This window comes from Myxocyprinus asiaticus, chromosome 36 (assembly GCF_019703515.2).
Source record: "Myxocyprinus asiaticus isolate MX2 ecotype Aquarium Trade chromosome 36, UBuf_Myxa_2, whole genome shotgun sequence".
In the NCBI taxonomy this organism is placed as follows: domain Eukaryota; kingdom Metazoa; phylum Chordata; class Actinopteri; order Cypriniformes; family Catostomidae; genus Myxocyprinus; species Myxocyprinus asiaticus.
Window position 1 is genome coordinate 3,658,333 of NC_059379.1, and position 26,668 is coordinate 3,685,000.

The following is a 26,668-nucleotide window of genomic DNA, read 5'->3' on the forward strand; positions in this document are numbered from 1 at the left end:
GAGGTTACCCCATGTGACTCTACCCTCCCTAGCAACCGAGACAACTTGGTTGCTTAGGAGACCTGGCTGGAGTCACTCAGCACGCCCTGGATTCGAACTCGTGACTCCAGGGGTGGTAGTCAACGTCAATACTCGCTGAGATACCCAGGCCTCCTTGCTTTCCTTTTAATTAAAATTACGCATGTACTCTCTCTACCTCAATCTGCTGCCTTTGTTTGATTGCTTTGTGAGTTATGTGTGTACACTTTGAGCGGTTAGCACCTTAAACATGCTGAATCCCATCTCACAGCAATGACAGATTTATGAACGTTATTGACTTGCGACGTCTTGTATCTGTTTCAGCTTGTTCTTTTGTGAAAATATGTGACACCATCATTGTAGTAATTCTTGGAAAGTGTATTTATTTCCCCTCAAGGGCACACATTCTTTCATTTTGATGCAGTGAATGTAACCAAAGGCCATTGAGCAGATGTGCCAAACACTATAATAAAGTACCACACTAAAAACACAAACACTTCTGCTGAACATCAAGTGGAGAGTTTCAGCATTTAAATGGCTTTTCACAGAAATAGAGTAAATGTACCAAGTGCCAACAGTCTCATTTATTAATGTAAAGGTGCATCTGTTTGTGTCTATGCGAGTGTTTATTTTTCCCTTGTGTGTATAAAATATCCTTCTCTATGAAACATTTATATAATAGTCTATATAATGCTTTATAAAGGTATTCTTGCTGCATTAAAAAAAAAGAAAAAACGTATTCATTATGCCATATACTGAAATAAGCATCGCAATTTGTTATATCTTTTCATTAATTGTAATAAGCGTTATATTGCATTATAGTTAAGGCTGTCGATTTAATGTGTTAATTCAGTGCAATTAATACTTTTAAAGAGATAGTTCACCAAAAAATGAGAATTCTCTCTTCATTTACTCACCCTCATGCCATCCCAGATGTGTATGACTTTCATCTGCTGAACACAAATTAAGATTCTCAGAAGAATATTTCAGCTCTGTAGGTTCATACAATGCAAGTGAATGGTGACCAGAACTCAGAAGGTCCAAAAAGAACAAAAAGTCAGCATAAAAGTAATCCATAAGACTCCAGTGGTTAAATACATATCTTCTGAAGCAATGTGATAGGTGTGGGTGAGAAACGGATCAATATTTAAGTCTTTTTTATTATAAATATACACTTTCGGTTTTATAGTAAGATTTATAGAATTATATTATATTTATAGTGAGAGTTATTGTAAAAAGGACATAAAGATTGATATGTTTCTTACCAACACCTATCATATCGCTTCTGAAGATATGGATTTAACCACTGGAGTCTTATGAATTACTTTATGCAATCTTTAGGATATTTTTGGACCTTCTGAGTTCTGGTCACCATTCACTTGCATTGTATGGACCTACAGAGCTGAAACATTTTTCTAAAAATCTTCATTTGTGTTCAGCAGAAGAAAGTCATACACATCTGGGATGGCATGAGGGTGATATAGAGTGTGTGATATATATATATATATACTGTATCAGTGGCGCCTGCAGCTGTTTGGCCGTATGCACTGTGCGTACCATGAGCTGACCTGAAACATTTTTTTCTCTGAGAATATTTCAGCAATAATGATGTGTGCCCCGTACTGATGTTGTCTGTTTAAAAGAACCAACAATGCCCGATTCACAAATGAATAATTCTTTTGAGTCGGTTCTTTTCAGTGAATTGTCTAAACAGGCTTGCAAAACGGTCTGAATTGATTAGTGATTCATCCAGTTCATTCGGACCGCTCTCTCATGGAATCATTTGGAGCGGTTTCTCACTCATTAAAACAGTGTCATGATATTTAAGGACACGGAGATCAAACAACGCTGGATGAAGTTAATATACAGTATACCTACAATCAACTGAAACAAAAGACTGCCTTTTTGAGAGATAACTTTGAGAAACTTCAGCTAGTGCAGTGCCATGTGAATAAGGGGCTGTTCAAGCCAAATGTGTTTTTGTGTCCATGTAAACATTCACTAGGTGTGTCTTTTGACAACTGCGTCACGTTTCTTTGCATCTCTCACAGGAGAGCAGTATTTTTAGATGCCATGTTATAAAGTTAAAAATGCAGTTTTAGTGTGGTACTTCAAATGTTTAAACGCATCTTGAGACACCTGCGTTCTTCTCTTTTCGTTGTGGTGCGTCTTGCTTTTTGTGCGAGAATGCGTTTGTTGTTAACGGTCACTGGAAGGAATGCTTTAGCCAATAGTTACATGAATGCTACACATACTCGAGAAAATAAACAAAAATGCTTCTCTCAAAGTCAACAGAACAGAATGCTTTGGTGTTGTTTTTGCACACACACACAAAAAAAACATTCTTCCGGGGCAGTATGCCCCCGGACCCCCCAGATATAAGTGTATATTAGTCAGATTTCTGTGCGTACTCTCTGATGAAATCCTGCAGTGCCCATGTACAGTATATTGTATATGGTCAGGTGTGATATATAATTATTTTGATTATTATGTATTGATTATATGCAATTACTTGCGATTAATTTGATCAATTAACCAGCGTATCACGTAATTCATAAAGATAAAAAAAAATTGTGAATTGACACCCCTAATTATAAAACTTAACTATTCATGATTACACCTTCAAATGGTTTATTGCATTTTCATAGTAATTTTGGCTTATGTTAACACTCTTATTGAACTCAGACTGAACCAAATTGAATATTAGGAGAAAGAATGCATGATTAATGATAAATTGGAAGGTTTCTCAATACACACATCAACTCTTACAAAGATTTACCATGGATTTACTATGGTAACACTATGGTATCACCATGGTAACACTAACTGTATTAACTATGTTATTGTGGTAGAAAAACGTGTATTCATACTTCCTAAATATACTTCAATTGTATACTGCCTTTAAATATGCCTTTTTCAGCAAACATTAATATTTGCAATTAATCAAACCACTTCAAAGCAAACCACATGGAAACTAAAATGAATCTCAATTGAAACTGGACTGAGACTTGTTAATACGTAAACTGTATCAAAAAGAGATCAGAGTCCACTTTTAAGGCCAGGTATGGTAAGAATGCAAACAAAACTGCATTCTTTTTCACTCAATTCACTTTTTCTTTGGTTCTTTTAAATGAGACGCATATACATCCTGATGGCATTTGGCATTAATTATATGTTCATATTAATAATACTATGAGGTGAAAATGAATGAATAAATATAGCTATAAGAATAATACATTGAGTAACATTAAAAAAAACACAGCAGGACGAATGACAGCACATGCTTTCTGTATGTGAACTGTGAGCACATATAGGCCTGTATAGCTCGTTTTGAGTTGTTATTCTCTTCCTGCCGTGATGTCCTTGCTCGTCTGTCATTGAGTGTCAAATGACTGACAGCACACATTAAAGTGAACAACATCTGCTTTAGATTGACAGTTCAAATATCAGACAGCATCTTTTCACATTTCCTCTCTTTGAGTAAATGCCTGAGACTAAACAGTGCAGAGCTTTTAAAACCTTTCAATAACACTGATGATGACGACCATCAGGTGTGTGTGTGTTTGAAGTTCCTCCTATAATCTGTGTGTGTGTTTGTGTTTAGTTTTTGCAGGACACTTTGGACGCTCTCTTCAACATTATGATGGAGAATTCAGACAGTGAAACATTCGATACGCTAGTGTTTGATGCTCTGGTAAGATTCACAGTGGCTGTTGTACAATAAAACCTAAAAATTCTGAATATGTTTATAATTTAGATAAAGTAGTTCATCTTCAGGAGAGACCTGAGGCAGAAGTATGTTTCTTTCCATTTGTTGCAGACATTCTTTTTTGTCTTATATATATATATACAGTACTGTGCAAAATTCTTAGGCACATAAGATGTTTCACAAAAGCATTTGTCTTAAGATGGTTTTTTATATCTTCAGCTTTAGTGTGTCAATAGGAAATATACATTTTATATTCCCAAACATTATTTTTGCTAATAGAAAAGATTAGAATAGAAGAACAGGGAGCCCTGCAACAGATGGCATGGCCCTCACAGAGCCCACCACTGAACATTGTGTCAGTCTGAGATTAAATGAAAATACAGAAGCAATTAAAACAGCCTAAATAAATAAAAGAACTGTGGTGAATTTTCCAAGAAGCTTGAACATCCTATCTGCCAAGTCCAGGTGTACCTAGAAGAATTGGTGCTGTTTTGAAGACAAAAGTTTTCACACCAAATATTGATTTAGCTCTTTTTCTGTTTACTGGACTTTGATGTTAATTGATTAATGAAAACTATTTATGGCATTATTTTTTTAAGAAATCCTCACTTTGAAAGTTTTTCACAAGTGCCTAAAACTTTTGCACAGTACTGTGTGTATATACATTCAAAAAATTCACACTGTCATAAGTATTCAGACCCTTAACTCAGTACTTATTTGAAGCACCTTTGGCAGCGATTACGGCCTTAAGTCTTTTTGGGTATGATGCGACAAGCTTTGCACACCTGGATTTGGGGATTTTCTGCCATTCTTCTCTGCAGATCCTCTCAAGCTCTGTCAAGTTGGATGGGGACCGTCGGTGGACAGACATTTTCAGGTCTCTTCAGAGATGTTCGATTGGGTTCAAGTCCGGATTCTGGCTGGGCCATTCAAGGACATTTACAGAGTTGTCCCTAAGCCACTCTTGCATTGTCTTAGCTGTGTGCTTACGGTCATTGTCTAGTTGGAAGGTGAACCATCGGCCCATTTTGAGGTTCTGAGTGCTCTGGACCAGGTTTTCATTAAGGATATCTCTGTATTTAGCTGCTTTCAGCTTTCCTTCAACCCTGACCAGATCCCCAGTCCCTGCTGCTGAAAAACAACTGCACAGCGTGATGCTATCACCACCATGCTTCACCATTGGGATGGTGTTGCAAAGGTGATGAGCGGTGCCTGGTTTCCTCCAGACATGATGCTTGGAATTGAGGCCAGACAGTTCAATCTTCGTTTCATTAGACCAGAAAATCTTGTTTCTCACAGTCTAAGAGTCCTTTAGGTGCTTTATTGCAAATTCCAAACGGGCTTTCACGTGTCTTGCACTGAGGAGATTCTTCCGTTTGGCCACTCTGCCATAAAGCCCAGATCGGTGGAGTGCTGCAGTGATGGTTGTCCTTCTGCAAGTTTCTCCCGTCTCCACACATGATCTCTGGAGCTCAACCAGAGTGACCATCGGGTTCTTGGTGACCTCTCTTACCAAGGCCCTTCTCCACCAATTGCTCAGTTTCGTCGGCAACCAGCTCTAGGAAGAGTCCTGGTTGTTCCAAACTTCTTCCATTTAAGAATTATGGAGGCCACTGTGCTCTTGGGAACCTTCAATGCAGCCGTTTTTATAGCCTTCCCCAGATCTGTGCTTCAACACAATCCTGTCTGTGAGCTCTGCAGGCAGTTCCTTTGACCTCATAGCTTGGTTTTTGCTCTGATATGCATTTTCAGCTGTGAGACCTTATAAAGACAGGTGTGTGCCTTTCAAAATCACATCCAATCAATTGAATTTGCCACAAGTGGACTCCAGTCAAAGCGTAAAACATCTCAAAGATGATCCAGAGAAATGGGATGCACCTGAGCTATATTTCAAGTGTCATAGTAAAGGGTCTGAATACTTATGTCAATGTGATATTTCATTTTTTTCTTTTTAATACATTTGCAAAGTTATTAAAAAAATCTGTTTTTTGCTGTCATTATGGGGTATGGAGTGTAGATTGATGCGCTTTTGTTTTTTGTTTTTTTTTACATTATAGCATAAGGCTGCAACATAACACAATGTGAAAAAAAAGAAGGGGTTTTAATATTTTATGAATGCACTATATATATTATAAACTATATGTATTTTATTTAACTATATTATATATGTATTTAACAATGTAATATACTTAGTTTCTAATAAAGATTAGTTAAATTATGTAACTGTGTAAGTAAAAACAAATTATAATAACAATGCATTGATATTAAAATTATAATCACTGCAATAAAACATTAATTTGAGCCACTACAACAACTGTTTTTTGTTTTTGGCACCATTCTGAGTAATTTTCACGCACAGCAGTCTCTAGAATTTACTCTGAATGGTGCCAAAAACAAAAAAACATCCAGTGAGTGGCAGTTCTGTGAATGGAAATGCCTTGTTGATGAGAGAGGTCAACAGAGAATGGTCAGACTGGTTCGAACTGACAAAGTCTACAGTAACTCAGATAACCGCTCTGTACAATTGTGGTGAGAAGAATAGCATCTCAGAATGCTATTCTGAGATGCAAGTTGGTGCTATTTTGGCGGCACGAGGGAGACCTGCAGAATATTAGGCAGATGGTTTTAATGTTGTGGCTGATCGGTGTGTATGTGTATATATATATATATATATATGCACACACACACACACACACACACACACACACAGAGTATATATTGATAAAAATGCCCTTTTATATTCTGACTGTGTCTTTGGTTCTGAAAGGTCTTTATAATCGGACTGATTGCTGACAGGAAGTTCCATCACTTTAATCCTGTTCTGGAGACATACATCCGCAAACACTTCAGCGCCACCCTCGCCTATACGTGAGTGCCAAACCACAGAACAATCACTGAAATGTTTAACGTTTCACTAATATTTCTTGTGAGAATAGGTTAATGTTCTTGGTGTTCATCTGAAAAATGTTCAATTATCATTGCATTGTATAACAGAGAAATGGTTAAAGGTTTGTCTTTCTCTGATGCTGTCCTTCTCTCTCTCTCTCAATAAGTGTGTGTTTGTGTGCTTTCGTATTGCTGTCTGTGTGTCAACGTATTCTTGGTGTGAATATTTTTCAGAAAACTGATGAAAGTTTTGAAGAACTATGTGGATAATGCCGAGAAGCTCACAGACCAGCTGCTGAAAGCCCTGAAAGCTTTGGAGTACATCTTCAAATTCATCGTGAGGTCTCGTGTTCTCTTTAACCAGTACGTGCTTTCATCACCTTATCATCAATTACATCAGACATTTTCAGATTGTGAAGATTTGTTCACACTGACAGCCCAAATCTAAGTTTTTATTTTTTTTTAAGGTCATTTCATACTCAAATCCACTGTTTTTGTTTGAACAAGTCCAACACAATCTGACAAAACTTTCATTTTTACAAATGAACCCAAGCCACATATAAAAGAATTTTGGCACTCCAAGTAAAGTCAGATTTTGTCTATTTCAGTCTAAAATGTCAGATTGGAATTAAATTAGTTTTCCTTAATCATAATTCTGGGCGCAACGTGTATTCAACGTCATGCACAACATGAAGTAGTGCTCGGTATGCATGTATAAAATAGCATAATGCCCAGTTTTCTCATTCAAAATGCAAGAAAATAATTTCCAGTTTTCCAGTTGCTCTTTCCAGACTGATAGCTCACTACTGTCTGTTGTTTGAAGATGAAACTTGGTACCGTACTAGTTATTATCCAGTCACATACACACACACACACACATACACACAAAATATTATTATCATATTTAAAGAAAAAATAAATGTAAATTTGAAATGACAGCATGTCTAAGCTCTGCAAAAATTTTTTGTTTTGCAAATCCATTTTTGTTACATCAAATCTGTTTCCCAGCCAAAAGCTGTCGTTCATACCGAGAAAAGAGTCAGCTTGATTTAATTGGCAGATGTGAAATGCCTCACATTTTTCAAACTGAAGTGTTCTTGTTCTCTGAGTGATGGAGGATGTTTTAGCCAGACAGGAAGTGGAATGGTCTGCAGTGCTGATTTAGAGAGACCGAGGACATGTTGAGTAATGACATGGCCTAAATTAAGTTCACCGGCGGTGATTAGCTTTTTGTCTGCAGGTAAAGTATATGACAGCATCCCTTAGGCCTGTGTGAAGAGAGAATGTGACTCCCTTAACAACCTGAGTGCTCCGAACACCTGACAACCTCAGACTTCTGAAAGACACTAATGAGGAGAGACTTTGGTGCATGTAGACAGAGCAAAACCGCTGCTAGTGTTCAAGAATTCATGCGTAAACCAGCCGTACACAGCTTATAGATGGCCTCCAAAACATATCTCTGTTGCATTTACAGCACAGTCCATGACGTCTGAGTTGTGAACGAATGACTTTTATAAGCTGGTTCTTTTTAATGAATCAGTGTCAAACATGTGAGTTATTGTTAGATAACAGTTGATTCACTTACTGAACTGAGTCATTTTCAGGCATCATTTTTTCATTATTATTGCTATGTGTAGGGTACAATGGTGCTAAAAGCACACCTTGGAAAATGTGCTTTTTTTCTGGTCACACGATATCAAGATTGAAAAGATATATTTTTTATTGATGGAGCAACATAATTTGTATGAAAATGATTTATTAGAGAAGGTTGTTTTTATTCAAATTCAGTAAAAAAAATAAAAAATAAAAGGTTGCTAGGGGGGCTTTTGCTCCACACACTTCGGGTAAAAGGCCCCCAGGGGGTTTAGAGTGATTGTGTGTAGATATAGGCACAATAGTTATAGTGCAAAATTTCTCAACTAATGCAAATACATTTAAGACAGCAAGATGCTCTTTTGATGAACAAATTAAGCTAATGCTTATTCAAAATTACTTAGGAAAAGTGTGCACCATTTCCAGTTAATTTCAAACTCATTTGGCATTTTATTACATCTAAAGTATTCTATAAACAAATGAATCTCCATTGTGAATTGATCAGTAAATGTGAGCCCACTTTCAACATTTTTCATAATTACACTGATCAGTTGCAACATTAAAACCACTGACAGGTTACAATGGCACCTGTAAAGGGGTGGGATATATTAGGCAGCGAGTGAACAGTCAGTTCTTGAATTTCATGTGTTGGAAGTAGGAAAATGGGCAAGCGTAAGGATCTGAGCAACTTTGATTTTGGCTAGACGACTGGGTCAGAGCATCTCCAAAACGGCAGGTTTTGTGGGGTGTTCCCGGTATGCAGTGGTTAGTACTTACCAAAACTGGTCCAAGGAAGGACAACCGGTGAACCGGCGACAGGGTCATGGACGCCCAAGGCTCATTGATGCGTGTGGGGAGTGAAGGCTTGCCAATCTGGTCCGATCCCACAGAAGAGCTACTGTAGCACAAGCTGCTGAAAAACGTAATGCTGGCCATGATAGAAAGGTGTCAGAACACACAGTGCATCACAGCTTGCTGCATATGGTGCTGCGTAGCCGCAGACTGGTCAGAGTGCCCATGCTGACTCTTGTCTACCGCCGAAAGTGCCTACAATGGGCACGTGAGCATCAGAACTGGACCATGGAGCAATGGAAGAAGGTGGCGTGGTCTGATGAATCACATTTTCTTTTTGATCATGTGGAAGGCCGGGTGTGTGTGCGTCATTGTGACGAGGAAGTGGGCTTGGCTTGGCCGTAAGGATGGCAGGGGGATAAAGAGGAGCTGGAGACACCAGTTCGAGAGAGAGAGTTGCACGCAGCCGTCTAAATGTGTGCATTCTGCGTTGGGCCAGGTCGACCAAGAGTGTGAGCGTCACAGAGCTGTGTGTGTGTGCCAGCGTTCCTGTATGCTGAAAAGCATTCTTATGTTGTGTTTAAGTTGAACAGTCTGTCATTAAAGCCCTATGTGAAGTGTTCACCCGGTTCCCGCTTCCTCCTTTGATAGAGAAGGCAGAGGTCTGGCACAGTGGTGCTGAAACATGGGAGTTGGAGGTAGACGTGCCATCAGAGACCCCTTGCCGCTGACGGAGGATCACGATGCCGAGGGAGTGCTCGACTCTATGGCGCTGGAACAGTGTGCCAGCCAGCGGCCAAAAGGGACGGCTGAGGGGTCTAGTGCCAGTGGTCCGGCGTCGCTGAGGACTGACTGGCGGCGTGGTCGAGAACCAGAGTTTTTTTTTTTTCCTTTTCCCTTTTTCTTTTTTTTCTCTCTCTCTCTCTCCTCTCTCTTGGGCTCTCCCGCTCTCTCTTTCTCCATCCTCTCTCCCTCCCCTCGTCCTGCTTCTGTTCCCAGGATGGGGGATGACCATCCAGTGGCGGAACGGCTGGAAGGGCAACAGCTCCCCTCCAGGAATGGGGGGGAGTAAGTCAGGCGATCTTGCGTTGGGAGTATGTGACGAGGAGGAGGGCGTGGCCGGGCTGTAAGGATGGACGGCCCGGCCATGCCCCCCTCCTCATCAGTCATTTACCTGGGGAAGAGATGGCAGCAGGATGCACCATGGGAAGAAGGCAGGCCGGCGGAGGCAGTGTGATGCTCTGGGCAATGTTCTGCTGGGAACCTTGGTTCCTGGCATTCATGTGGATGTTACTTCGACATGTGCCAACTACCTAAAGATTGTTGCAGACCACGTACACCCCTTCATGGCAACGGTATTCACTGATGGGAGTGGCCTTTTTCAGCAGGATAAGGCACCCTGCCACACTGCAAAAATTGCTCAGTAATGGTTTGAGAAACATGACAAAGAGTTCAAGGTGATGACTTGGCCTCCAAATTCCCCAGTTCTCAATCTGATTGAACATTTATGGAATGTGCTGGACCAACAAGTCCGATCCATGGAGGCCCCACCTCACAACTTACAGGACTTGAAGGATCTGCTGCTAATGTCTTGGTGCCAGATACCACAGGATACCTTCAGAGCTCTTGTGGAGTCCATGCCTCGACGGGTCAGAGCTGCTTTGGTGGCACGAGGGGGACCTACACAATATTAGAGAGGTGGTTTTAATGTTGTGGCTGATCGGTGTATATTCCCCCCACTTAAAGCAATGTGTTCTTTCTCTTATTGGGCAGTGATATATAATATAATATATATATATATATATATATATATATATATATATATATATATATATATATATATATATATATATATACACACAAACATTGAAACACTTGACTGAAATGTTTCTCATGATCTTAAAAATCTTTTGATCTGAAGGCGTATGCTTAAATGTTTGAAATTTGTTTTGTAGACAAAAATATAATTGTGCCACCATATTAATTTATTTCATTATAAAACTAAAATGTAATATATATATATATATATATATATATATATATATATATATATATATATATATTTTTTTTTTTTTTTTGGAATTGATGACTTTGACCAAATAATAAAGAAAAGCAGCCAATAAGTGCCCAACATAGATGGGAACTCCTTCAATGCTGTTTAAAAAGCATCCCCGGGAGATACCTCAAGAAGTTGGTTGAGAAAATGTCAAGAGTACATGTCTGCAGATTCTAGGCAAAGTGTGACCACTTTGAAGATGCTAAAATATAACACAGTTTTGATTTATTTTGGATTTTGTTTAGTCACAACATAATTCCCATATTTCCATTTATGTTATTCCATAGTTTTGATGACTTTACTATTATTCTAAAATATGAATAAATAAAATAAAAATAATAATAAAGAATAAGTGTTTCAAAACTTTTGACCGGTAGTGTAAATATATATATATATATATATATATATATATATATATATATACACACACACACACACACACACACACACACACACACACACACACACACACACACACACACACATATACTGGTGGCCAAAAGTTTGGAATAATGTACAGATTTTGCTGTTTCAGAAGGAAATTGGTACTTTAATTCACCAAAGTGGCATTCAGCTGATCACAAAATATAGTCAGGACATTACTGATGTAAAAAACAGCACCATCACTATTTGAAAAGTCATTTGATCAAATCTAGCAGGTCATCACTCCACACCTTATCCTTGAGTAATCATGCTAAATTGATCATTTGATACTAGAAAATCACTTGCCATTATATCAAACACAGTTGAAAGCTATTTGGTTCGTTAAATGAAGCTTAACATTGTCTTTGTGTTTGTTTATGAGTTGCCACAGTATGCAATAGACTGGCATGTCTTAAGGTCAATATTAGATCAAAAATGGCAAAATTACTCAGTTACTCAGAAAAATACACTTTGAAAGATAACTACCTTCAGAACACCACATACCTTTGAACATATTTCTGCTGTCTTTGAATTTGAGGCCTAGGGGGCGGAGTTAAAGTCATAAAGTTCTTCCTTTTGAAAGCTTGCTCATGTTTACAAGACCTCATAGCAGAGGATGGTTTCGATTCTTTGACCTCTTGGTTATGGGCACATCACGCTTCCTTTGCAATACTCAGCTTTCCCATTTGGTTTTCTTTCCAAGTATTCTGTTGTCTTCAACAAAACCTCAGATCAGACACATTTTTTGTGAATTTTCATGCTTAAATTCAGTGGAAAACTACTTGGGTTTAAGTCTTGCACTGTTTTAGCTTTTCTTTCCCAAGCAGCTGGGCTTGGCATAAGAAACCAAATGTTAGCAGAGGATGGTTTCGATCCATCGACCTCTGGGTTATGGGCCCAGCACGCTTCCGCTGCGCCACTCTGCTGAAACTCACCCCAGATGGGATTTGAACCCACAATCCCTGGCTTAGGAGGCCAGTGCCTTATCCATTAGGCCACTGGGGCTGTTGTCACAAAGATACTAGTTTCCAACCACAGCAAATCCTCTGCTTTCTCTAGAAACACATCAGTCAATCATTGTTTTGAGGAATGAAGGCTATACAATGCTTGAAATTGCCAAAAAACTGAAGATTTCATACAAATGTGTACACTACAGTCTTCAAAGACAAAGAACAACTGACTCTAACAAGGACAGAAAGAGATGTGGAAGGCCAGATGTACAACTAAACAAGAGGATAAGTACATCAGAGTCTCTAGTTTGAGAAATAGACGCCTCACATGTCCTCAGCTGACAGCTTCATTGAATTCTACCCGCTCTACACCAGTTTCATGTACAACAGTAAAGAGAAGACTCAGGGGTGCAGGCCTTATGGGAAGAATTGCAAAGAAAAAGCCACTTTTGAAACAGAAAAACAAAAAGAAAAGGTTAGAGTGGGCAAAGAAACACAGACATTGGACAACAGATAATTGGATAAAAAGTGTTCTGGATCTTAACCCCATTGAGCTTTTGTGGGATCAGCTAGACTGTAAGGTGCGTGAGAAGTGCCCAACAAGACAGACACATCTATGGCAAGTGCTACAGGAAGTGTGGGGTGAAATGTCACCTGAGTATCTGGACAAACTGACAGCTAGAATAACAAGGATCTGCAAAGCTGTCATTGCTGCACGTGGAGGATTTTTTGATGAGAACTCTTTGAAGTGGTTTAAGAAGTTCTGAACATGTTTTTCATATTGTAATAGTAATTTTTCACTTTATTAATGTCCTGACTATACATTGAGATCAGGTGAATGCCACTTTGGTGAATAAAAGTACCAATTTATTTCCATAAGAGCAAAATATGTACATTATTCCATGCTTTTGGCCACCTGTGTGTGTGTGTGTGTGTGTGTGTATAACAAAACTTTGAGTTAATCAACTAGAAAGAAACTGAAAATAACTAAATTTGTCTAAAAAAATTGATAATTTCAGGGATTTTCATTAGCTACATACATTTTAAATATTAGATGGAATTGCCTCAAAATCCTCAATGACCTCATGTATCAACAAAATCTTGCAGTGCATAGACACACAAGTGTTAAGTGTTTTGGTAGTTTTTGTTACTGTTCAGGGTTTTTGGGAGAAAATAAAATCAAATGTGCCTTTTTACCCTGGGGGCCTTTAGCCCCATTGTACTCTACTCTAGGTTTGTAAACTTTGTTCAAAACTGAGTACATATTAAGAATGTTATTGTTTAACATAGTTAGGCCAAATGCCAAATTTTAAGTTTGAATTGACTGATAGTGAGATGTGGCAGGTAGGTCTTTTGATCATCATAGAGGAGGAAGCGGGAACTGGGTTATCAATCAAAAATACTTTTAATAAAACAAACACAACATAAAACTCAGCAGAACAAAACATGTGCACGCACACAAACCCAGCTCTCTCTCTCTCCTCTCTCTCGCTCTCATTTCTCTCTCTCTCTCTCCTCTCTCTCTCTCATTTCTCTCTCTCTCTCTCTCTCTCTCTCTCTCTCTCATTTCACTCTCTCTCTCTCTCTCTCCGGCTGATTGTGGCAACTCATCGCCAGGCGTGCATCTTCGCGACCCGGCCACACCCTCCTCCTTGTCACAGGAGAATTTTGAAATGGTATTACCATAATTAGTAACTTTATAGTTTTTTTATAATTTTTTTTCACATTTATTTATTTTTATAAAACAAGCAGATGTATTTATTTATTGTTTTAATATAAAGTATGCATTTATATGAAGGTTACATTAAAACTGACTTGGAACCTTTTTTTCATCATTATTTATTTTCAGTACATTTATGATGCCTTTTATGTATAGATTTTACTGTTTTAGCCTTGTCCCAGACTTTCATTATTCAGTTATTACAAAAATTCAAATTATGACTTTTAAAACTATGATTATCTAAACAAAGAATCAAATAAACAATTTCAATATTTAATGTGCGAAAAATTTCTGTATTTTTTTTATATATTTTTTTTTTTCGAGAATTGCGACTGTCCCGCAGCTGTAGCGTCATTTCTACCACACCAAACGATTTTGCACCTAATAACGTTTTTTCAAAAGTTAGTGTACTTGTTATCCAAGTGGACAAAAGTGTCTTTGAAGAGCATGCGTGAGATGAAATATGAGACTAGATGTTTGATGGAAAACAAATTAAATTCAAGGTAAATATCACCTTTTTTAGGTGTAATTTCCAAATTTTTTCAAACTACACAAAAAGTGTGAAAATATTATTTATTTGTGTGCATTTAGGATACATAAAATGTTAGCTATGAAATTAGCCTCAGCAAGACAAAGCAGTCGGACATTTTATTTCGAAAACTTTAAAAATGTAATTTCTGTCAGCATCATTTCCAGCACAGAATTCAATTAAACACAATACAGAATTTGAGATGTGCTGAAATGACACTCTGGTGAGAATTTTCACGACTTTCAGAAAGAAAAGAAAAAAGACAAATCTCCTGTAATGCATGTACATACACTGTTTGGACATTGCTAGTAGGCAAGTTAAATAAACTGGAGTTAACATTTACTTTAACTTAACATTTTAGAAATCCACAGCGCTAAAAGTTCCCGAAGTTGAAGAAACACCCGATTATAATTAGCTTTAAAGGTGAAGTAATTTCTGCACCACTAGCAGCACCAAACAAAATTGCAAAAATGCTGTTTTCAAATAAGTTTCAAACACTCCCTCTGTCTGCTGTTTTCTGGTCAAGCAGTTAGTCCCGCCCTGAACTCGTGCCATTGGTTTAGGTTGCTCAAACAAGCAATTTGCAATTCCATTTGGTGCCACTACTTGTGCAGAAATTACACACTTCAGCTTTAATAAAAATCATTAGAGATCTACCATATGTCAGCATTTAAAAATAATTAATAGTTGACTGGGCTGTGAAAATATTTCAGTGCATGTTAAGGCCCATTAACTAAGTGTGTGTGTTTGTGTGAATGTATTGACATGGAGGCGGTTCTAATGTAAACGCTCTGGATGAGTGTGAAATTTCTGACCTCACGATAACAAAAAGAGTGAAGAAAATCAGGTGGCGCTAATCGAATCAGCAAAGGCAGTCAACGATAATTTAATGAATGCACGAATGCAAGAATTCCCCTGATGTTTGTGCGGAGCTTTGGAGCGATTCCAAGAGGGCCCATTGGCTCTCTGCCCGTCAAACTAAATTACAGAGCGATTCATCAATGTGATCAGCCTGTAATCACGAGCTAGTTTAGAGATGCCAGCGAACAGGTGTGAGTGTGTAGTTTGGTGCATTGTTTTTATGCGGAATTGCTAGTTTGATGTCATGCATTTGCACACCAAACACATGCAGACCAGTCTGTTTTCACTCTGATGATGAAGATGAAATGATTTTTGAGGCCCGACTCCCTGATCATCTACTGTCTGTGTGTGTGTACGTGTGTCTGCCGTCCTTCAGACTCTACGAGAACAAAGGCGAGAGTGATTTCATGGAGTCCCTTCGGAATCTCTTTGCCTCGTTTAACGCCATGATGAACAGCAATGCCGACGGTACCAGCGGGGTGAAGGTGAGATCAGTCTGAGAACATGTTCCCAATGATACCTAAACCTTGTAAATAAAAGTTTTTGTCATTTACTCACTCTAATGTCATTACAAATCTGTATAACTAACTTTCTTTAGTGGAACACAAAAGGAGATGTTAGACAGAATGTGACAAGGGGATGTCAAAAAGTACAAAAAAGAACCATAAAAGTAGTCCATACGACTTCTGTGCTATATTCTAAGTCTTTTGAAGCTATTTCCTCTTATCACTAGTGTCAGACATAAAGAGAGAGTTTCTTCATCCCCGTTTTTGCTAAATGATTTTTACATGTCTTTTACGTATCACTCTACTTTCCTGGTGATTTGAGCACTAGAGGCAATACAACAACAATGACTTGTATTTACTTTCACACAAATCAAATGAGTAAAACGGCAGATTATCAGTTAATAAACACTTACTTTTCACCCTGTTCCTCACACAATGTTGTCTTGTATATCAAAAACATTCAAAACAGTTTTACTTGAACATTTAAACATTTGCATTACAACACCAATGATATTTACAAGCCTGTTCAAGTGCAAGTAAATTGCGTGGCAGCTCAACTGATAGAGCGATGCAAAGCACCGTGGTACGAGTTGCTTCTGCAATTGCATTTTTATCTCACATTTCCTGACAATATTCCTGACAATATCGGTTAGGTTTAGGTTTAAGACAGGGAAGTAGTTTTTTTGTTTTACCTCAATAGAGCATTAAAGGGACAGTTCACCCCAAAATTATAATTCTCTCATCATTTACTCACCCTAATGCCATCCCAGATGTGTATGACTTTCTTTCTTCAGCAGAACACAAAGATTTTTAGAAGAATATTTCAGCTCCGTAGGACCATACAATGCAAGTGAATGGTGACCAGACCTTTGTAGCTTCAAAGTGCATATAAAGGAAACATAAAAGTTATCCATATGACTGCAATAGTTAAATCTATATCTTCAGAAACAATATAATAGGTGTGGGTGAGAAACAGAACCATATTTAAGTCCTTTTTTTACTCTAAATCTCCACTTTAACTTTCACTTTCAGATGAGAAAGTGAAACTAATCAGGCAAGACGACTTTCAGATGTAAAAGTGAAAGAGGAGATTAAGAGTAAAAAAAAGACTTACATTTTGATCGGTTTCTCACCCATATCTATTATATCACTTCTGAAAATATGGATTTATCCACTGGAGCTGTATGAATTATTTTTATGATAATTATAGTAATAATTCCTTACATTTATATAGCGCTTTTCTAGGCACTCAAAGCACATTACATAGTATAGGGGGAAACCAGTGTGCAGCATCCACATGGATGATGTGACCGCACCCATAGTGCGCCAGTATGCCCACCACTCACTAGCTATTGGTGGACAGTAGAGTGATGTAGCCAATTCAGGGGTGGAGATTATTAGGGGGCCATAATAGATGAGGGCATTTGACCAGGACACCATGGTTATACCTACTCTTTACAAGAAGTGCCCTGGGATTTTTAATGACCACAGAGAGTCAGGAGCTCAGTTTAATGTCTCATCTGAAAGATGGTGCTTTTTTACAGTATAGTGTCCCCGTCACTCTACTGGGGCATTAGGACCCACAGTCTGTGTGGGTGGTCACCCCCTGCTGGCCTCCATAATACCTCTTCCAGAAGCAACCTTCGTTTTCCCCAGGAGGTCTCCCATCCAGGTACTGGCCAGGCTCAACCCTGCTTAGCATTAGTAGACAACCAGGCCAGAGCTGCAGGGTGATATGGCTGCTGGCTAAGTCTTTTATGTGATTTTCTTTGTCTGATCACAATTCACTTGCACTGAATGGACCTACAGAGCTGAGATGTACTTTTAAAAAATTCAGTTTGTGTTCTGCTGAAGAAAGAAAGTCACTATCCCTTTAACCTTAACCTTATTTGTTTGGGAGGCAATATAAATCACTTTTGGTGCCATGCAGTGGACATTTCACCTCAGAACTTTTGCGATATGTGCAAAGAACCACATATTATACATTTGCAAAAATGTCACCACAGTCACTTAACTTTCATGTGATCAAGCTGCATATTTGAGGCTCAACATTAGCATTGGCTGACGTTTAATTTCATTGTATTGAAATGATTAGCATGCACATTCTTTAAAACATCTCCTTTTGTTTTCCAGTAAGTCCGTATAGGTTTGAAGTGGCATTAGAATCAGTAAATGTTGACAGAATTGCAATTTCTGCCTCTCTTTTGTGTGTTTGTATAAAAATATGAGCTTCCTTTGCTTGAATGCCCTCTATTTCTGAGCGCATCCTATGAGAATCATGGTTTGATCCTAACGGAGAACAAAAATATTAATGTTTTTGCCTTTCTGTCCTGCATTCTTTTTATTTCTTGAAATGTTCTCATCTCTCTCTCTATATGTGTGTGTCTCTCTCTCCTCATCTCGCCTCCTCTCTCCTCTGTGGCTCTGGGTTCCTTCTGTTTAGCTTCTCCTCAAGGTACTCTATCGCTCCTTTTCTTCCTTCATCTGTTTCTTTGCTCCTCCTCTCCATTTGGCTGCCATTGTTTATGTCCTTGACCTTTCTTGTCACTTCCTTTTTATGTTAACACACCTTGTCTCTAACACACACACACACACTTAGTGGCTGACACAAAAGATCAGGCCCTCCAGATGGGTTGTGAGTCAGCCTGAAGCAGTGCAGGTGGCTGAGATCTTAGCGGTTTTGTCAGCAAATAAAAAATGTATCATGCTAAGACGTACTTAAGGTATGACAAGGAATGGAACACACTTTCAACTCTTCCTGCCTTGATACATCAGCAAAGTGAGAGACACTTTCAACATAATGGCATGCCAGAAGTGCATTCAGTACATACTCACGCACTTGTTTTCAAACTCTTTTGTATTCCTTGATATTAGAGAGAGATTGTCCTGTGTAGTCAGACTTCTGACTGTCATCATAAAGTCTGGACCACATTGCAGCTTATTCTGTCCAAGAACCGCCTGATTAGACAGGAAGACACCATCTGACTGACATGTCAAGCAACCACTGACGGTTTTCAGGCAAAATTGGACCTAACTCTTGAGAACCAGATTGAATATTCTGTGTATCCAACATGGTTGTGTGTGTTAGGACATTAAACATATAATTCGAAGCAAAAGATAATTCAGATTTGTAGGCCGGAGACATTCTGAGGTGATGTGCACGGAATTTGCCAAGAAAATTTCCTGGACCTATTTTACTCCAAAATCAAAAGAAACACAAGAAATAGTATTATTTTGCATAGAGAAATGTAATTATTATTATTAATTTGTTTTACATTGTGACATTATTTTCATGAGTTGTGCACTTTTTTACTTCCCAATTTTCAATACCGCAATGTGAGAAAAAAAAGTATATATTATTTACATTGTACAGTATTTTGGCATCAAAGTAGTACTTTGCTACTGCGTCTTTTTCACTGATTTGAAAAAAATAAAATAAAAAATAAATTGTGTATGTGTGTGTATATATATATATATTAGTTTCTGTGAATCGTTTGAAAAATAACTTGTTAATCACTCAATTTTCTGTGATTAATCGTGATTAATCGTGATAAAGTCATGGCACGTTACATAACAAGCATTAAAAAAATCATACTTTGGCTCATAGAACTTGCAAGAAATTGGTTGGTCATAACTTATTTTAATTATATAAATATGTAATATATATATATATATATATATATATATATATATGTATATATATATATATTATTTTTTATTATTTTTTTTTATTTTTATCATGGATACAAGTATATGGATACATGCCATAAAATCAGTGGGCATGTTGTAATTACAATTTGGAAATCAGTTTAAGTGTACATTGCCAATGCATTATTAGACAATATACAAACAGATGTAAAACATACTGAATGTCAAGTTTAATTTGCTGCAGTTTAAAATATCAAAACTATTATTTTCTTTGGCTGCCATTCAGTCTGTACTAGTATACCTGGCTGCAGTTTGCTGAACATCTAGGTCATTCAGTCTCTATCGTGCACACGCTTGGTCTCTCTTGGGCAGTTCTTCTATTGACACAGTTGCCGATGAAAGTTATTGAGCGTTTTCAAGCGATGCAAATAAATACGACAGCTTGCCCATATTTCTCGCATGCCTGGTTCATCACTTGCACGGAAATTCTTCATTCTCCATACAGTAAATCCACTCCTGTGTATTATGCCCGGGAAGGGAATATAATCCTTTAAAAATAAATAATCCGTATGCATTACAGAAATAAGAATTGGGGGATAAAATATGCTTAAGTGTCCTGAAAATAAGATCTCAGTCCAAAATATCTTTATAGTCCTAAATGTAGGCTGCATTTTCTTTATGCAAAATATAATTTAAAAAATATATATAATATAAAAATATGACCAGAACATTTTCTTGACAGCCCAACCTTAGATCTGGCCGTGGCTGAGAGAATTCATGAGCTGAACAATTCTCTCCTGAAACTGTACTTTATTGTCAGAGCATCACTGTAACTATTGTTTATACTTGGGGTTAGTGATTTTTAGCAGCCACCCAGAACACCCTATGAACTACAAGCAAATATTCAGTTTCACCCTCAGTTTGCATCATTTTGCCAAAACAAGCAGGCTGTCAAGACTTACCATCTGACTAGACAATAACAATTTGAGACATTTATAATGCATCTTTCACACGTTCATTAAACACGATCTTTGCAACAAATCCTTTTATCCTGTCAGGATTTTTTCTCGCATTTCCAAGGGAACGACAAACTCTGGTGCACAACATTTAGAATTCTCCCAGATGAATGATAAATGCTTTTACAATTTTTTTTTTTTTTTAATCAAGGACAAGCATGATAGCCTTGCAAAGCAAAACATGACAGCCTTGCAAAGGGTGATAAATAAGTTTAGCATGATAAAAGGAGTGGTGGCATAGTGAGCTAAAGCACAGAACTGGTAAGCAGAAGGTTGCTGGTTCAATCCCCTCAGCCACCACCATTGTGTTCTTGAGCAAGGCGCTTCTCTTCAGATTGCTTCAGGGGATTGTCCCTGTGTTAAGGGCACTGTAAGTCGCTTTGGATAGAAGCGTCTGCCAAATGCATAAATGTAAATGATAATCTCGCAATACATTCTTTAAAACAAGATGTATTTACTTGAAAAGCAAAATTAGATTTAATATTAAGTCTTGTGTTCAGAGAAATGTAACTATATTTAGTGAGGTTTTTGCATAAAACAAACTTATTAAGATGATTCATTATTAAAACTTACTTTTACCCCTTTGGCAAATAATTTATTTTCTTGTTTAAAACATAAACATCTCAATTTTGTTAGATTTCTCTGAAAACAAGACCTAATATCAAATGGCTTCTGTCACCCCAACTAAAACTTAAGTTTAATCGAAATAACCTTCCGGTACTATTTCTTTTCACACACATTATGTTGATCCATCAATATTCAATCAAAACAAATACATTTTTTGGACCTTGTCAACCACTTTCTTGCTTTTAAATGATTTCAGAGTACATCAGAATTTGAAGAAAAAAGAAAAAAAAAGAGCTACTTTAAAAATCAAATCTGTAAATTCTCTGGACTGCCATATTTTCAAGTGTGACAAGAATAAAAACCGATATTATCAAATGAATAACACCGTACCTGTTTTAGAAAGTAGTTCAGAGAATTGTTTCTCTCCTTAAATAAGTCGCCCTTTGGTTACTGTTATTTTGGCCAAGCATGACATGTTTAACCTAAACTATTAACTACTGCTTAAAACCAATTAAATGAATGAAGAATTTTGCCCCAGTCCTAAACTTAACTCAAAAATCTGCTTGGTTGATAGTAATATTGGATATTAATTTTACAAAGATATTGTAATCTCTAATCCTGACCCTGACCCCAAACATTAAACCACACCTAAAAACCAGAGGGAAATGATTGGTTGGTAAGAACTTTGTTCCCAAGACCCAACCCTGCCAAATGTTTGACCCTAGACCTAACTCTAAACTGTGAATGCTTGATAGGAATGTTGTTCCAGGAACAACAAGGGTTCTAATCCATGAATGCATCCAACTTGGCAAAAGTCATGATAACTTTCTTCGATCAGGTGAGGTGGTGTTGCTTTCTGTGATTTCTCCATGTAGGATGTATTCCTGCCTTAATATCTTTGTTGGTCCTGGTACGACATTCTCAACCAATCAGAGTTTAGGGTTAGGATTTAGGGTTGGCTTTGGGTTGGGGTTAGGGCATGATCAATTTTTTATGTTTGGGATCGTTATAGGGATGTGCAAAAAAAGAAAAAGACTAGTCGGTGGGTTACCTGAATGACTAGCTGAATTATCTGTCTTAAGAAAGCCCTGAATAATTATGCTGGTTTTCGGTTTACCTGACCCTGATCAGAAAGTTTCCTAGGGGCCCTTCACTTAAAACATTACTTACTTTTACATTACATTACATTTATGCATTTGGCAGATGCTTTTATCCAAAGCAACTTACAGTGCCAATCCCCCTGGAGCAACCTGGAGTTAAGTGCCTTGCTCTAGGACACAATGGTGGTGGCTGTGGGGATTGAACCAACAACCTTCTGCTTACCAGTTCAGTGCTTTAGTCCACTACGCCACCACCGCTACTTGCATTCAAAAACCGAATGGAACACAATGCAGAGGTCTTGAGTGACATAGCTAAAGGCTCAAAAACAGGGCAAGTCATGATTACAGAAGTCAGTTGACTAGTTGGTTGTTGGAGGACTAGTCGACTATTTGACCATGCTGACCAATCCCTAGTTGTTAATGGTTATTGTTAGTGTTAGGATTATGTTTGCTTGACAGGAATGTTGTTCCAGAACCAAAAAAAAAAGGCTGATCCATGAATATGTCGTACTTGGCAAAATTATGGTTACGTGGAAAATAAACCACATGTCACTGATGACCTCATTTCCTCTTACCCTTGACTTCAGCCAAAAGCATAACATCAGTCACAGCAGACAAAAAGAAAAAAAACATAAACAGCAAGGACAGCAGCAGGCCACAAGCCACAAAGCCTCACAGCTTGCTGGCTAATAGCAGCTTGCCCATATGCTCGGCAGACGCCAAGCACAGTTTGTTTGTGTATTAATGATGATCCATATGTGAAAAGCAGCTTTTGTGGAAGCTAAGACACAGTAAATATTGTGGGCATGTCTTGATATCTGCCAGACACATTAAACACTGGAATCCCAAAAAGGATCTGTATTTGGCTTGCCTTTGTGCCAATGTGTTTGATGTAGGTTAAATGGACAGGTGTGACATCTGTGATTGACAGGTGTCTGTGCTGACATCGCACTTAGATTCGCCATTTGCATCAGACAGCAGTTCCCTGAGTATCTGATTGCAGTGATTTGGAAAGGCTAAAATGTACTTTGGTTAATGTCTTGTGCACAGTATGCGTCCATTTGGGCTCACAATCAGAAGAGTATACTTTGAAAGGCTGAGTGAAAACTGAAGTATACTTTGGCCTTAAGTGTGCAATTCTTGGCCAGAATGAGCTGCAATGTGGACCAATCTTGATGCTGATAGTCAAAAACTCTGGTTGTGTTTGACTTTCTCAGATAGAGAATGAACATGTATGTGAAAAGGAGAGCTCTTAATGAAGGGGCTATGACAGATGGGTTGATAGGGTATGGAAGGATGACATTAGAGTCTGACATGCAGTAAATGGAAAAGCAGAGAGAGAAGGAAAGACAAGTGTTCTTGGTGGATTGATCACCGGTTCTCTAGTTATTGATTGGAGCGGTGGGGTGAGTATTGGAGAATTTTATTGTTGTAACTTGTTTGCTCTGCATGGGGTTCATCTGCCATTGACAGGTCTATTCTCAAGCCAAAGTGAAGCCATTCATCACAGCTAGATTTGGTTTAAGTGCCAATGGATTTATGAAACAAAGCATTCAGTGTCTTGGCTAAGCAGTAAATGAGGGGCTTGGCACTTATATTTTGCTCCTTAAACAGTGTAAAGTCACTCTGCTTTCTCATTGTTCATCCTTACAGTGAGTGGAAAGCACAATTCATCCAAAATTAACCAAATTCCTTAAAATGAATTCATTTTTTCTGCTGAGTAACCACACTTATTCCTCATTGCTATTCTTATTGAGTTTTTCAATTTAATCAGTGTCTTTTATGGATTTTAAGATCGTTGATTGTGCTAATATATCACCATTTGCCTGATTTCCAGGGTGTGGCACTGAAGTACGTCCCCACTATTGTCAATGATCTCAAACTGGTCTTCGATCCAAAGGAGCTCAGGTGAGTTGACATAATGCTCCGTTTCTCTGTCTCAAAGTGATTCTGAGAGAGTTTAAAAAGAAAAAATTAGCTCTGAAGATTGGAGGTCTTCTGTCTAAATTGCAGAAAGTAGCAGCTCCTCATGCATATTTTTAAGCAGGAGTGTATGAAAGCAACATTTGATTTGATCTGCACTATGCTGAACTGAAAATGATCAACACTCAGGAGCTAGATCTGATCATCTTCAATTTCTGTCATCCTGATGGATTTTTGCTCATATTGTCACTATAGAAACAACAAGCTTTACCGCACAAGTATCTCGTAACAGTCTCACGCACACATAAGATTCTACACACAATCACTGCAAAGTGATCTTGTTGCAGTAGAGACATGCTGGTCATTGCTGATCTTGTTTGTTGGTTCGGGATATTGTGTTCATTCCTGAGTGGCAATATAATGGAGTTACATGGGCCTTATGATGGATAAATTTACTGCAGTCTCGGATGCATACGCTCGCAGTAGGTCAGCGTGACTTATGAAAGCATGAATCCTGCTGCGTCTCAATTACGAGATGTTTAGCTGACGATGGCCTTTCCTCACTGAAGCAATTTTCAAAGACGTGACATTTTCATGAGACATTTTATCATAGCAGGATTCTTGTAAATTCCCTTAGTAATTTGTGTTCGTGTTGTGTTTCTCTTTAAATGTTACTGTATAAATGGATGTGCCACAGAGAGAGATTTATTGAATGTCAGTGTGTATACATGAGCATTAAATTGCTTATTTTACAAAACAATAAAGAAAAATGTTTTAATGTTTTATTTAAACATTTTCACTTAATGCATGTAATTATTTTTAATCAAATTAATATTTAAAAAAAGTATTTGTAATTACAATTTTTTTTTTTTTACATCATGATTTTTTAAATTTAATGTTTTTATTATTATTATTATTATTATTGAAGTACAATGTATTTAAACAAAACTTCTGTCAAAGTGTTTCTTTTACTACACAAATAGTATGTCATATACATACCTGGCCCTTAAGTGAGCCAGATGCAGATTAGTTCAGTATCCGTTCTGATAGATTCAGCATATAATTTGTTAGTGTATATAGATTCAAACTGATCAGCACTGTCTGGTTTGTTAAAAGAACCATCTCAGAAAAGTCATTTGTTCATAAATCAGATTGCACTGGTTGCACTGAATATATGTTTTTCTGTGCAGCCAATAAACACAATGCTATAGAAAGACATGCATTCTATTTATTGCTTTGTACCCAGTGGGTACAAAAAACAGGGTATATTTGTACTTTATACCCAGTGTTTTATGCAGTGGCGCTGAAGATTCAGTAGCAGTGTAGCACATCTGCTGAATAGTGATGCAGGACACACTGGTGCATAGAATTTAAACTGCAATCGCAGCATTAATGTAGGAGCAGGTGATCTCTCGCTCTCGCTCTTGCTCTCTCTCTCTCTCTCTCTCTCTCTCTCTCTCTCTCTCTCGCTACACACAGGAGGCGTACTTTGCTGTATTTAGTAGCTAGTTGGCTTCAGATTTGCCGGATAAACACTTGTCCCAAATGAAGTGGCCTTGCACTAAATATTTTCCAGCTTAGCAAACCCTCATTCTCATTCTTTTCTTCTCTTTTCTTTTCGTCCCTTATTTTTTTTTTTTTATTTCTTCTGGTTCTTTGTCTTTGAGAGTTTCATGGACTTGAGAAGAATTGAACCCCTCCTGTGTCTTTTCTGTCTCCTGTGGTTCTATGGGCATCCAGCACAGCACTGCCAGATATAAAACCCTTGCCTTGCCTTGCCTTGCCTTGCCTGTCCTGTCCTGTCCTGTCCTGTCCTGCCCCGTCTTTACCTTTCCTTTTTTCTTTTCCCTTTCCCCTTTTTCTTTTCCATTTTCCTTTTCTGTTCCCCTTTTCCCTTCCACTTTTTCTTTCCCATTTGCATTAACCTTCCATTTCCTTTTTCCTTTCCCCTTTTCTTTTTCCTTTCCCCTTTCCTTTTCTATTCCTTTTTTCATTCCTCTTTCCCCCTCCCATTTCCTTGCTCCTTTCCCTCTTTCCCTTTCTCTTCCCATTTCCTTTTTCCTTTTTCCTTTTCCCTTTCTGTTCTACTTTCCCTTTCACATTTCCTCTTTTTTTAAATAGTACAGTGTACTATACAGTAGTTACATATTTCTGTCGCAATTTCTTCAATACTCTTGTCAAGCTTTTATTTTGAATCAAACTTTTATTTTGATGCAATGGCTTTTCCGTTCTGTATTTTTGCCAGTAGTTTCACACTTCTGGACGTTGGTTTTACAGCCTAATGTGATTATTCAAATGGTTTAAAAAATAAAATGTTGCGATTTAATTATAGAATATATATATGTAGTCTGCAGGTGCTGTGCGCTTCACA

At 37.9% G+C, this 26,668-nt stretch overlaps 1 protein-coding gene and 2 non-coding genes across 3 annotated transcripts in view; 1 reads left to right on the forward strand and 2 right to left on the reverse strand.

The window, feature by feature from the left end:
• The window catches only part of LOC127427334 (dedicator of cytokinesis protein 1-like), a 321,969-nt gene that overhangs the window by 95,884 nt on the left and 199,417 nt on the right, over positions 1-26,668 (forward strand). The window contains exons 20-24 of the mRNA XM_051674887.1: positions 3,623-3,712; positions 6,495-6,595; positions 6,848-6,976; positions 15,914-16,022; positions 24,212-24,282. Coding sequence (XP_051530847.1) covers positions 3,623-3,712; positions 6,495-6,595; positions 6,848-6,976; positions 15,914-16,022; positions 24,212-24,282 — 500 coding nt within the window. The remainder of the gene's footprint in view (positions 1-3,622; positions 3,713-6,494; positions 6,596-6,847; positions 6,977-15,913; positions 16,023-24,211; positions 24,283-26,668) is intronic.
• Positions 12,332-12,403, reverse strand: trnam-cau (transfer RNA methionine (anticodon CAU)). Its single transcript has one exon. It is a non-coding gene; the product is annotated as a tRNA-Met (tRNA).
• On the reverse strand, positions 12,410-12,482 carry trnar-ccu (transfer RNA arginine (anticodon CCU)). The gene has a single exon. It is a non-coding gene; the product is annotated as a tRNA-Arg (tRNA).